The sequence below is a fragment of the Equus asinus genome, chromosome 20 (assembly GCF_041296235.1).
Source record: "Equus asinus isolate D_3611 breed Donkey chromosome 20, EquAss-T2T_v2, whole genome shotgun sequence".
NCBI lineage: Eukaryota > Metazoa > Chordata > Mammalia > Perissodactyla > Equidae > Equus > Equus asinus.
Genome location: NC_091809.1, coordinates 81,951,279 through 81,964,963, shown reverse-complemented (window position 1 = coordinate 81,964,963; position 13,685 = coordinate 81,951,279). Strand labels below are relative to the sequence as shown.

Sequence of the window (13,685 nt, the reverse complement as noted above, 5' to 3'; positions counted from 1 at the left end):
ACTGTGTCCTAGTAACTGTTCTGGGGCTTAGATTTGTTTGTTTGTTTAATTTAATTCTCAGAGCAGTCCTGCAGGGTTGGTATTATTAAACCCATTTAGAGATTGGGACACAGATTCAGAGTAGTATGCCCGGGTTCACACTACAAGTAACGTAGCAAAGCTGCGATCTGAGCCTATGCCTCTGTGATCTTAAAGCCTTAACATATTGCTCCGAAATCTCCTATGTGCTTTTCTCTTCTTCTCCCCTCAGAAAGAGACGTTATAAGTAAATAAATAGTTTTGCTATAAAGGACTGAACACCTGTTACGTTCCCAGCACAGATAAGGAAGTGACTTACAGAGAATGTACCATAGGTGCGCTGACGGAGCTAAGCGACCTACAGTACATGCATGCATTGTGAGGTTGTCGTTAGAAGTCTGAAATGGTGAATGGCTTTTCTTCCAAATTCATGTTCCAGATGGAAATATCTTCTGGCATTACCAGGTAGGGTAGGTTTATGCACCTTGCATGCTTAATTGTAGGGGCTTCTTTGTATTTTTTTTTAAACATTTATGGATTTTGTGGGAAACAGGTGCTGTTAAAGCTGGGCAAAGGCAGGATGGCTGTTAATGTTGTGGAATGTGATTTTGATTTACTTGGCAGAATTTTTATTTTACAAAATTGACTATTAAAAAAGACATGGTTTCCATCCTTTAATTTTGCTCTATTCACTGAAATTTGCCTGTACTAGACTATTTTTTCAACAGTTACCAAAAGGGTGTGGAAAACTGGAAGGTTTACGAGGAAATCGGTATTGAATTGTTTAACAATTTCCATAACCCTGCAACTTACCAAGTAAAAAAAATGGGGATTATTTTTAACCTTCTTACTGAAATTATTTGGAATTCTATTTCCCTGAAATTCCATTCTCTTTTTAGTAGAGCTCTGTCTAAAGAACTATATTTAATATTGGCAAAGGGAATAATCTCATGTAAATCTTTTCATTACACGATTTCTCCTTTAAAAACTTGGGCTGGCATCTTATGACCTATCATATCAAATTTGATCTCTTTCGACTGGCGTGGGTGAGCTCCTGTTATATGTTCTCTCTCGCTCACTTTTCTTCCCCTAAAGGAGGAGGGGAAAAAATCACTCTTCCACTTCTCCTCTAAGGACTTTTGTCACCCCCTGCCCGTAAATTATTTCCACAGTGTTATTTTTCCTTTGCTGCTTCTCCTCTGATCTGTTCTCTCTCTCTTCACTTCTCTCCTAAGTCTTCTCTCAGTGCTTTCTGAAACCCCTCTTCCATGATTATAGTGCACACAAGTCCTCAGCCTCTCTACTGTATGACTGTGTATACAGCTATGCTGTACAGCTGTCGTATACAACAGGCTTTCTCCTGAAAGTGTCACTTACCCTTGGAGACTTCTCAAGGGGAGACTGTTTCTTCTTACACCTCCCATGTCTCTGGGTCTAGAGCAGGTCATAGCCTGTGTGTTTCCCAGTGTCAGCTCAAAAATCATTTCTCTGTGCCTTGTACCGAGTCTTTTTGACTTGGAGTGGATCATTTTTAACACCTATTTACATGATCAAATTATTTTCAGTAATGATTATGAATGAAACAATAATAGCCAAAAAAGAAAAGCAGAAAATTTTCTTTTACTGGGGGGGGGGGGGGAATATATATATATTTACTTGTTTTATTGAACACAACTCCTATGTGCTCATCTTCAAGGAACAACTTTAAACGTTTGTTCACTGTACCTTGTTCCAGACTGATTGGAAATATTTTTGTATCTGAGTAACCTTATCTAAAAATCTACACCCAGAAAAAAAATAACTTGGAAAAGAAAAATTGCACACTACTATCATTGTTTATTTTGAATCTACTGTTTAAACATGGGCGTATGTAGCACCACACAGTTTGGAGACACAAACTGTGCCCAAAGTAAGCTTGGAAGATTCCGAACCATTCAAAACAGCGGAAATGGAAGTGTGTGGCTTACAGCGGAAATGGAAGTGTGTGGCTTAGTCCACTTTGTTGCACTCACTATCCCTGGGAGTTCTCTGAATGAGCCTCCAGGTAGAGAGAATGTTTCTTAGAGTATACTTAATGGAAACATCCTAAATTGAAACTTACGTATATATTGAAATTAAACAGTCACTGCAGCAACTGCTTAGAACTTAGACCAACAAAAGATGTTTTTCTTGGAGGAATATTTTGTCACTGGCATTGTTTAGATTTCTTGGATCGCAGTGATAATAAAAAGCAGACCAATTTTTAATTCATTTTATTGTCGGTTTAAGTCTCTGCAGATAATGCATCCCCTAATAGGCTGCCCCGTCATCCTGCCCTTGCTGGGCCACTGTCATTACTCTTCTACCCTAGCAGCCTCACTCCTAGAGTTTCTCTCTTGTCAATACCCTAAACACCCTCATCCCATCAGTCTTCCCTCTAACCTACTTGTCTACTGGAAAAAATCAAACAGTTGGAAAGATTGGTAGCACTGTAAATTGTCGTCTATCTCAGTTGGACTGGCACATCCCGGATATCTGGTCCTCCTGCCACGTGCCTGTCTCAAGCCTTCTCTCCTTCTCCTCCACCCACAAGGTTCAGTTTCATTCTTGTTAAATCACCTCATTTCTGACTTTACAGAGAAGGTGGAAGCCGTCAGGTGGGAGTGCCTCAGCCTTCCCCCATAACGCCTCAAAACCTTTTATATTGTCTGCATCGTCCTCAGAATGCCGTCCGCTTCCTCAACCCTGACCTAGCCCTCCAGTCCTTCGGCTGGGTCCTCTGAAAGTGCGTCTGTATTATCAATAAACTCTCCTGGATCTTCAGGCTCTTCTCGGAGCTCAGCCGACCTCTTGCCCTAACTGAACCTGAATTTTCCTGAGGACTCCAGTTCTCATGTAGCCTTTCCATTGGTAGCTATTCATTTTCGTATATGCTAGGTAGTTGGATTCAGGAGGTGAAGCTGGGGTTTTCTTGCTCCTCGTTGCATTTTCTAGACTCTTACTTCCCTTTTGGTAAAGCAAATGTAGAAAAACCCTATTCCTTTGAGACACATGCTCTTCAACTTATACCACTTTTCCTACCAATCTCTCGGTTTTAACTGTCTTACTCATCATGTATTTTGGCAACAGGGAAACAGAGGACACAGGGAAAAGAAACAGTCTTTCTCTCTAGTCAAAGTCTTGCTATTATGGGTGACTTTAACATACAAGTGGATGATTCATCCAACACCTTGGCCTCTCATTTTCTTGATCTTTGTCACCAATGACCTCTTGCATTCCATCGCTTTCGTTTGCTCCCGTGGTTACACGCTGAGTCATGTCATCCTTGCAGTCCACGTCCAGAATATGATTCAGGCATCTTGCTCTCTGTTGACTGCCTCCTCTCCTTCAGTTTGTTTGTTCAGTCACCTGTTCATTGCTCCTCTTGGTGACCTTCAGGCCCTGCCACCTTCATCTTGTTTAGATTTTATGGCCCGTTATTTTAGTGACACCTTTGTCTTGCCCCCTATGATTTGTGTTATCCTTTCAGACGTGCTGTCCGTTCTCTATATACCTGCTGCACCCAGGCAGATGTCTAGAGAAAGTTGCACAATATTATCATTATAAAATCCTGATTAGTAACCACTCGGGGCTCTCGTTAGTGCTCAGCAGTTCTGTTACATTTCTTTCTTCAAGTTGTTCTGCCATTTGATCAGCTCTCCATCCACTTGGGCAAAACAAAACATGAAGAGTTATCCATAATCCCTCCGTCTTCGTCACCCTTCGCTTCCAAACCAGAGCCAAATGATTTTATTCCTAAAAGCCTTCCAAATTGTCTCCCTTTCCGTTTCTAATACTGCCGCCTTAGTCCAAGCAACCGTGATCTCTCACTTAGATTACTGCAACAAACTGGTCTCGCCTTCTCCAGACCTTTCTCCGCTGTGATCAGCATAATTTTTTCAAAATGCAAATCTATCACTGCCAGGAAAGTTCAAAGAGAAAGTGTTCATTTAAGAAGGAAAGTATGAAATGCAAATCTGACCAAGTTATACCTTTGTTTAAAGTCCTTCCATGGTTTCTGATTTCTCTTAGGAAAAAAATCAGACCACGATCTGACATGGTCTAGAGGGCCCTTTTTTTTTTTTTGGTGAGGAAGATTTGCCCTGAGCTAACATCTGTGTCAATCCTCCTCTATTTTTTGTAGGTGGAGTGCCTCCACAGTGTGGCTGACAAGTGGAGCAGGTCTGCGCCCAGGATCCCAACCCACGACCCTGGGCCACTGAAGCGTAGTGCATGGAACTTTAACCACTCAGCCACGGGGCCGACCCTGTAATCTACCTTTCTGTCCATCTTCAGCTTCGCCTCTTCCCACAGCTCTCCTCAGTCCAGCTATACTGGCCTTCTCCCGACTCCTGGAAGCAGCATGCTTCCTCCTGCCATGGGACCTTCACAGATGCTGCTTCCTCCGATTGGAACATTCCTTCCCTTAACTCCTGCCCGTCTTTGAGATCTCAGCTAAAGTGTCACTTTCTCTCAGAAGTCTTCCCTGACTTTCTCAGTCCTTTGTCTGCCTCTTTTCTGGAATAGTGTCTTTTTCCTCAGAGTACTTAATTTGTAGATTATATATTTGTTGGTGTGATTATATGAGCAGTGTTTGTCTACTCCCCTGGACTGTAAGCTCCATTGTCTGTTTGCCCACCCTTATATCTCTACCACCTAGCACTACACCTGGCACGTAGTGTGAGTTCAGTGAAAATTTGTTGAATGGATAAACTGTATCCATAGTGATCATTTTCTTTCGTCTTTCCCGTTAAAATGAGAGAGCTGTCCCACCTGCCATCCCAGGCAGATCCTTGTCCTGTACTACTCTCACCTGAAGGATGGAGAGCCTGTCCCCTCTCACCTTTTCAGGACGTTCTCTCTGCTGTGCTTCACTGTGTCCCTCCAGGTACTGAGCGCTCCTCCCTCTGTGCCAAGCTTCTCATTATCTCCATTTCCTCACCTCCCGTTACTCCTGAACTCACACCAGTCTTACTTCACCCCTCAGTACTTTATTTAAACTAGTGTTTAAAACTTCCTACCAGTGAACTCATGTAATTACATCCAGTAGACACGTTTTCATGTCTGTTTTGCTTGACCTGTCAGCAGCATTTGACTATTGATGATATCTTCCTTGTTAAATTAACATTTTCTCTGAGCTTTTCTGGCGAGACACTTGGTTTTCCTCAAACTTTTTTGACCAGTCCTTTTCTGATTCCTTTTCATTTCCCCGTCCCTTGTAGGTATTCTCAAAGCTCTGAAACAACTCTCTTCCCTGTGATTTCTTTAGGCTATCTCATTCATATCTGTGGCTTTAATTTCCATCTAAATTTTTATAATTCCTTAATTGATATTTTCATCCCAAATTTCTCTCCTAACTTTATATATAATAAAACTTTATATAATAATGTGTTTTATATCATACACATGGATAATATATACACCTGCTCCTCCTCCAGTGTTCCCCATCTCAGTTCACAGACACCAGCATCTTCTTAGTTACTCAGTCGAGAAACCAAAGGGTCATCCTTGACTCCTCCCTCTTCACCACTGTCGCAACCAATTTATCACAAAGTCCTTTCAGTTCTACCCACAAATTATAGCTCAAATCTATTCACATATGTTCCTCTCCTCCACTAGAACTCTAGTCAAAACCATCGGCATTCTGGCCATTGCAACAGCTTACTAACCAGGTCTTGTTCCCCTTTTTTACTCTACTGTAGCCGGAGTGGTCTTTAAGAAATATAAACCTGAATCTTGTCACTCTCATGCTTAAAAAATCTTTAATTATCCTCCCATTGTCCTTAAGGTTGCAGTCTGGATGTCTTATGGTTTACGAGACCCTGCGCATTCTGGTCCCTGCTGACCTCTCCAGCCTCATCTTCAAGGATTGAGTCCTCGTTCTCCGTTACTCCCTGCAGCCTGTAGCCGTCTATTTTAATGTCACCTGTACTTTTATCAAAGTTAGGATGACGACTTTCATTCAGTTGCTTAAACCAGAAACTTTGCATTATCCTTGACTCCTCTACCCCTCACACCTTGTATAAGATCTGTCAACAAATCATGTTAGCTCTGTCTTCAAAATATGAGAATTCAACCACTGTTCACCATTTCCACAGCTGCCATCCTAGTTTAAACCATCCACTTCTCTTAGCTTAAACCACCTAGCTTAAACCACCCCGTTCACGTGCTTGGATTTTTGCAGTAACCACTCCATGTTTTCTTTCTTGCTGCCCTGCAGTTTATTCTCAGAGAGTAGCCAAAGTGTCCATGTCTCTCCTCTTTTCAGAACTATCTAGGACTTCCCGTATCATTCAGAGTAAAAGCCAAAGTCTTTACTGTGACCTACAAGACACTGCATGAACTGGACCCGTTACCTTACTAACCTTGTCTGCTTTTCCCTCACTCTGCTCCAGCCATTTCCCATCTTGTATGCCCATGGCCTGCCTTACGGTGCAGTGAGTTATAGATAAATCTTTAGTGATACCATGCAACTTAGCAGAAAAATGTGAGTTTCTTTAGTCATGACAGGTGGAAGAAGAGAGGGATGGGCATTTCCAGGAAATGAGCAAAGGCAGAGAGAGATGATCTCGGTGTGTTTATGAAATTGTGAGGAAACCACTTGAGCGTAATAAAGTTGCAGATAAATCAGGCAGGCAGGTCAGATCACTTAGGTCTTGAAAGCTAGGCAGAGAAGGTGAAATTTAAAACAATAACTGATTAGGAAGTAGGGCAGCTAGGTGATATGATAAAGTCTTACTTGAGAGGGAAACTAATAATACTGGCTTCTAGTGTGTAGAGGACAGGAATGCTGCCGAACGTCCACCAATGCACACAACAACAAAGAATGTTCCAGAGTGGCAGTGGGAATGGAGAGATAAGAATTTTTCACAGGAAAAATGACTTGTTGACTTGGTGAATCACTGCATATATAAAGGGCAAAGCAAGTGGGTAAAATTGAATGTCACTCTAAGCCTGAGTAACTGATGAAAGTTGTGGTGGAAAACTAACCTGGACGGGAAAAAGTATGTTGAGTTTGAAGTAAAGTCATGGCCTCAGAACGTAGTAAGTATGTATTGTCACATTTGCTACAAATACAGTGGGCAAAAGTGATCCTAATATGCACAGTGAAAAATTTAAATTAACTGTAGCCACATCCTCATCTCCAGTTAAGCATCAGAGAGCCAGACCTGGAGGTGGGGCTCTGTGAAGGCAGGAAACTGTTGCCAATTTGGAGTCCTTTGTAAAGATGTCAAGATTGGGCAGGAGAGGGTAGCACTTGTAATAATTGTATCTTTTAAAGTAAGAATGATTCAAAATTAGTTTCTTTTACTATTTTTTTTCCAAATTGAGTGTGACATATTCTTGATATATATACACACACACTCTTATTAAAATAATTGGAACATACATATAAAAAATTGTAATTTTACAGATTTCCTACTTTCAGACCATGCATATGAATCTCTTTTTCTCACATTCCATTTACTAGCACTTCCGTAAGTCTGCCTTGCAGCCTTAGCCGATGCCTATCCTGATGGCCTTTTGGCATTATAGTCTGATATATTTTCTTGGTTCTGAAGGGAAGGGAAGTTATATTCAGTACGTTTAGTTTTGAACATTCAGAATTATACACTCTTAGGGATGGAGGAGATCTTATGCCTCATCTGGTCCAGTGGGTCGTCTAGTGTGTGATTCCCCTGCGTTAGTTTCTGGGGCTGCCAGGACAAATTACCAGTCTCGGTGGCTTAAAACAGCAAAAATTTATTCTCTTCTAGTTCTGGAGGCCAGAAGTCCAAAATCGAGGTGTCAGTGGGCCGCTCTCCCTCCGAAGGCTCTCGGGGAGCGTCTTCCCATGCCCCCCTCCTCTGGTGGCCCCAGCCCTTCCTTGGCTGAGACCGTGTAGCTCTGATGTCTGCCTCCATCGTCACGCGACCTCCTCCTCTTCCTGTCTTTTCTCTGTGTGTCTTTACAAGGACACTTAGCGGATTTAGGGCCCACCAGGATAATCAAGGATGATCTCATCTCAGGATCCTTAACTGCAGACATTTTTCCAAATCGGGTCACATTCACAGGTTCTGAGGAGCAGGATATGGATGCGTCTTTTGGGGGCCAGCAGTCGGCCCACTAAATCTGAATACTTGTCCATTATTTGTCTCCCAGCCTCTGAGTGGCCGCCTCTACCCAAGCTCTTTTGGATTTTGTCTAATTCTGTGGTGAAAGCAATTTTCCTGTAAGTTTACTGTTAGCTTTGGTTCTCCCTGCTTGAAGCTGTGAGAACAAAACCCACCGTTTATCTCTCTGAAAGCCCTTCATTTGCTGACCTGAGACCTCTGTCCTCCAGGCTCAACACTGCTGGTCCCTTCAACCATTTCTGTCAAAATGGTGGCTCCCATTCTTCTGGTCAGCCTGGTGGTTCTTCTCGGAAGGACTCAGAGGCAACAGAGAGGACACTGAATTTGTTATTGAAGACCTAGTACTGAGGTCATGTCTCTTCCACTAAGTCAGTCAGTTTCTTTTAAATAAGAAAAACACTGGACCACTCTTGTGCACTGCATGCTTTTTATAGTCAAATGAGATTATTACAAAACCTATAAGAAACATAACCCCTAAGAAAGTTTCCAATTATTTGTCTGTATACTTGTACAAAAGCCTTGAGTCCCAGAACTGAACGTAGACCTCTCAGTAGAGTCTGACCCAGTACAAAGTATTTGGTAGCAGCACTTTCCCTGATTGTCTGCTCTGTTTCTGTTCATACAGCCTGCGATCACGTTAGTTTTTTGATATTCATGTCATAATTCTTATGTGTGTTTGTGTGAGGAAGATTGGCCCTGAGCTAACGTCTGTGCCAATCTTCCTCTATTTTATATATGGCAAGCTACCACAGCGTGGCTTGATGAGCAGTGTGTAGGTCCACACCCAGGATCCCAACCCCATGAACCCCGGGCCACCGAAGCAGAGCGCAGGAGCTTAACCATTATGCCACCGGGCTGGCCCCGTAATTCTTTACTCATACTGAAATTACTGTGTACTAAAGAGCTCCAAATAATCTTCACACATAATCTATTTACTGCTAATTAATTAACTTTTGCCATGTAAAGTCAGTGAATTTTTCAAATAATTTGGAAATAGAATTTAATTTGAAAAAGAATTTAATATTGGTCATTTTAATTGCCTTTCCGTTAGACTGTGATAGTGGGAAAGGTGTAGTTCCTCCCCCAGTCATTTAATATAATACCCCCTTTCGTGAATCCTATTTGTGTTGCTAAGGACACTTTTCTGGTTGTGCTTGAATGACCACATTCTTATCTAAACCTTCTACCGTCTGCTTATGTGAGTCTCTCTCCATATTGAATTAAGATGCCTCTGATTTGTATCTTATGTCCTGATAGTAATAGGTTTTACCCTTTAAAATGGATTTCGTTTTTCTAGATTGCTTAATCTGTAAATCCATGTACTTTTTCAAAGTAAGATGAATATGTACTGGTTATAAGCCATTATACTGTTCAACTTGAAGTGACTCCTTAAGAATTTGAAAGCAGTCTGAAATGTGAAACTCTGTCCTAATATTTGATCTGTCTTAAAATTACCCTGTTTGAACCTTTCACTCTACTCGCTCTTTAGATTTGCGACTCTTTCCGTAAAGAAGTCCCAATGAAGTAATAAAGTCAGAGTTGTGAGATCCATTTTTCTGGAATTTAGAGGCTTGATTTTCAATGTATGCTTATTTCTATTTACTCTTTCAACATTTAAAACAGTTTCTATATTTATAACTTGAAAGTAGAGATGTGTGTAGATTTGGAGAGCTGTGCAGTTGGTCTATATGTGATGGTTTATAGAATAACAACTACACAGTACAGAGCCTTAGAACTCTAGTAGATTCCTTCCAAATGCGCCCATGTTGTTGTGTCTTTGCAATTAGGTAGTGTCTTTGCGAGCTACCCCATACAAATTTAAATGATTCCCAGACACCCGTAAAAGCCTGGTGTTGCACTTTACTTAGCCTGAATGTGCTTTGCTGTCATTTTAATGCATCTCAATTTAGGACCAAACCACATGTCCTAGTTTATTTTTTACTGCTTCAATTAAATGCAAAGCTGTATCTTCTAGATGCGCCTGTGAAGCATTTGCTGTTCCATTAGTAGAGAATAAAGACAACTCATGCCCTTGTTCACTCCCCAGTGCCTGCAGTTTTACAGCACAACAGATTTACCTTTTGGACAGTATGTAATCGGCAGCTGTTCAGAATTCAAGATAAAGCTTTTAAATTCTATTTCCTTTCTTTTATTTTCTCTAGAAAACAATATTCCCCAAGCTTTATGGGATGTATCTTTTCCTCAGGCAGTTGAAATGAAGAATATCCAGTAATTGTCACCTACCATTCATTTCAATAGGATTATTTTATTCTTGAGAGTAATTGTAAATTGCAAAACTAAGAAAGGTGAAGTTTTCTTCTTGATTTCAGCTAAGTTGTGAGTGATCTGCTTGTAGAGAAATCTGTTTCAGAGGATAAAAATGTATGCTTGGTCTTGAGAATCAGGAAAATATGACTAGAATATAGGTATACTCTAACCTTTTCTTCTTCTTTGCAGGAAAAGGGAAATAGTGAGAGAAACTTCCTCCCTAAAATAACTCATCATCTTTATAAAGATCCACGGATCTCATGCCTTTGTTACTTCAGTGAGTCAGCTTAAAGTGGAAAGTCTGCTGAGAGCTCTATGGCATGAGTACACTGCCTCGTAGAAGTAACATCCAAATAGCCACCCCTGAGGATGGGAATGAATGTTTTATGAATTTTCACTCATTTGGTGCTGTTGATTTGACTGGCCACCTTAAAAGAAACAAAAATCTTATATATATTGCATTCAAGTCTGGTTTTTTTTTTCCTTCTGAAATCTTCCTCTCTCATTGAGTAGAAGTTGAGATGTTAGGTCCAAGGTATTAGAGGAAAAAATTTCTAGGATCTTAATCTTCCGGGGGTAAGTTTATGATATGTAAATATGAAACATAGTGGCCTCACCTCCTTGGGATTGGTGGGTCATTTTCTTATGTATTAGTCCCTTGTTGCATGACCTATTCAATTTTTCCTTTGAAACAAAGCAGCCATTGTTCTGATTTGACTAATGTTATGAAGATATTACGATAATAGGTGGCAATGACTATAATTAAATGATTTAGTCCAAGTCTTCAGATGTTTTTGCTGTATCCGAGAAACGTCCACCTTTGTCAACAACCTGGAGATTAACTCAAGTTTTGGACAACTTCTGATCCTATTTTATCTTGTTTAGGTTTCCATTATACCCAAAAGGAGGGGAGAAGTTGCAATTTGATTACGGTGTCTATCTTCTGAACAAAAATATAGCACAGGTGAGTAACTCCTCTTCATGCCCCTCCTACTTCCCACGTCCTTGCTTCCTTGGATGGCTAACCCTCTTTCTTTGGAAATAAGTACTACACTTGGCTCTTTTATTTAACCAGTTACAGAGATAATGCAGAGTTCTTTTTTGTCCGCAGTCTTACTTTATACCATTATAAATACTACAGAGAAGCAATGGGTACAAATTGGAATCCTCCTGCTGAGCTGAGAAGCCGTTCACTGAGTTGTTAGTTGCTGGTAGACTGTACTTGAATGTGTGGGCTTCATAACTGCTTGTCTCTGCAGCCTTGACTGGTAATAGCGTTGACTGGTAATAGCGTTCTTCTCTTAGACTGCTTCTAGAGACCCATTTTGCGTTGGGAATTCTTACGGTGTCAAGTTTGGTGCCTTTGGCAAATCCTCAATGGTCTCCTCACCTTATTATCGAGGGCCCAAAAGAAAAGGCCAAGCACATGGTCCTTCCAATCCATCTTGGATTTTTGTGGCTCTCTCAACATCACACCAGTTAGTATCTCACTTAAATAACATCTTTCTACACGCCGTAGAAAGCTGACAGATGCTTGGGTTGCATTTTCCTGAAAGAAATATGCAGTATTTCTTTAGCACACTTGCCTCTACTCCGAGAGGTAGACATTCTGTGAATGTTCCAGTTGTAAAGGAAGATCAGCTTCAATGCTTTGTTTTTATTTGGACTTCCTTCCAATTAGAATATCACCTGGATCGGTATCCACAGTTTGGCTGTTACTTAAAGACATTATTAGCCGTATCCTCAGACCTTCTCTTTTTATAGAAGCAATAAGATTTGTGATGCTTTTGTTTTTATGAGCCCGAGTTGCCTCTATCCATATGAATCTCAAATTCACTGAACAATTCCCTTATTCATTCCTGATAGATCTAGAACTATTCCTCCATATCGTGTCATCTTTGCCCTTTTTCCCCTTATCCAGCCTCAGTTTAATGTTTTTTAATTTGGTTTTTATTGAGATTCTTGTCTTTTTCTGATATTAGATCAAATTTCTGGTTTGCAGTCCTCAATTAATCATTTGATCTATAACCTCACGCTCATTGCCCTCTCAGTCACATTGCTTTCAAGGGCTACTGCCGCTCCACTTACGTGCTTTACTCCAGGCAAGCACCCTTGCTCACAGTCTCCAGCCCATGACTCATCTTTCCATGTGCCATTCATCCCACGACTGATGCTTTCCCTTCCTCCATTTTTTGCAGAGAAGTATCTTAGTCTAAGAAATAGCAGTTTGATTTCAAGGCTGTCTAGCTCACACCACTGATCACAGTTGTCCTACCATGGAAAAACAGTGCTTAGACAGACCTGGTCAAGAAGTGGCCAGACTAAGAGTGCGTTAAGGGAGAAGAGGTCTAAGTAGATTAGAGAGCACCTCCAGTGAAGTCAGCCAGGGTGGAAAAGAGCACGTGGACACTGGGGCGCCAAACCTGGGAGGCAGGACGTCAGTAAGGTGGGCTTCATTTAGTGGAACTGAGTTCTGGTCTGAGTTCAGAAGTTCTTCTCTCCTTGCCCTATTTGCTATTTCTTTTTTTTTTCTTAAAAATTTTTTTATTGTGGAACATTTCAATCACATACAAAATAGAAAGAAGAATAATAACGCTCATGTATCCATTACCAAGCCTCAGCAGTTATGAAATTATGGCCATAATTGTTAAGTATTTTGGTATGTGACTCTAAAATATAACAAGTTGAAAGTAATTATTTTTTCTTTTGTTCTTTTTTCAAAATTTTGGTAAGATTGGTTTATAACATTATATAAATTTCAGGTGTACATCATTATACATTTCGGTTTCTGTGTAGATTGCATCATGTTCTCCATCCAAAGACCAATCACAGTCCATCACCACACATGTGCCTGTTCACCCCTTTGGCCCTTCTCCCTCTTCCGTCCGCTCTTCCCCTCTGGTAACCATAAATCCAATCTCTGTCTCTATGTGTGTGTTTGTCGTCATTTTTATCTTCTACTTATGAGTGAGATCATACGGTATTTGACTTTCTCCCTCTGACTTGTTTCACTTAGCTTAATACCCTCAAGGTCTATCCATGTTGTCACAAGTGGCCAGATTTCATTGTTTCTTATGGCTGAGTAGTATTCCGTTGTCCATATACACCACATCTTCTCTATCCGTTCATCCCTTGATGGGCACCTAGGTTGCTTCCAAGTCTTGGCTATTGTGAATAATGCTGCAATGAACATAGGGATGCATGTGTCTTTATGCATTTGTATTTCATGTTCTTTGGATAAATACCCAGCAGTGGAATAGCTGGATC

At 40.9% G+C, this 13,685-nt stretch overlaps 1 protein-coding gene across 11 annotated transcripts in view; it reads left to right on the top strand.

Annotated features, from left to right (window-relative positions):
* The window catches only part of UVRAG (UV radiation resistance associated), a 309,656-nt gene that overhangs the window by 220,859 nt on the left and 75,112 nt on the right, over positions 1–13,685 (top strand). For all 11 annotated transcript variants that reach the window (XR_011495820.1, XR_011495819.1, XM_070490660.1 and 8 more), the window contains one exon: positions 11,304–11,382. Coding sequence is in view for 9 of the 11 variants with exons in the window: in XM_070490660.1 (XP_070346761.1) it covers positions 11,304–11,382 (79 nt within the window). In the remaining 2 variants the exon portion in view is untranslated. The remainder of the gene's footprint in view (positions 1–11,303; positions 11,383–13,685) is intronic.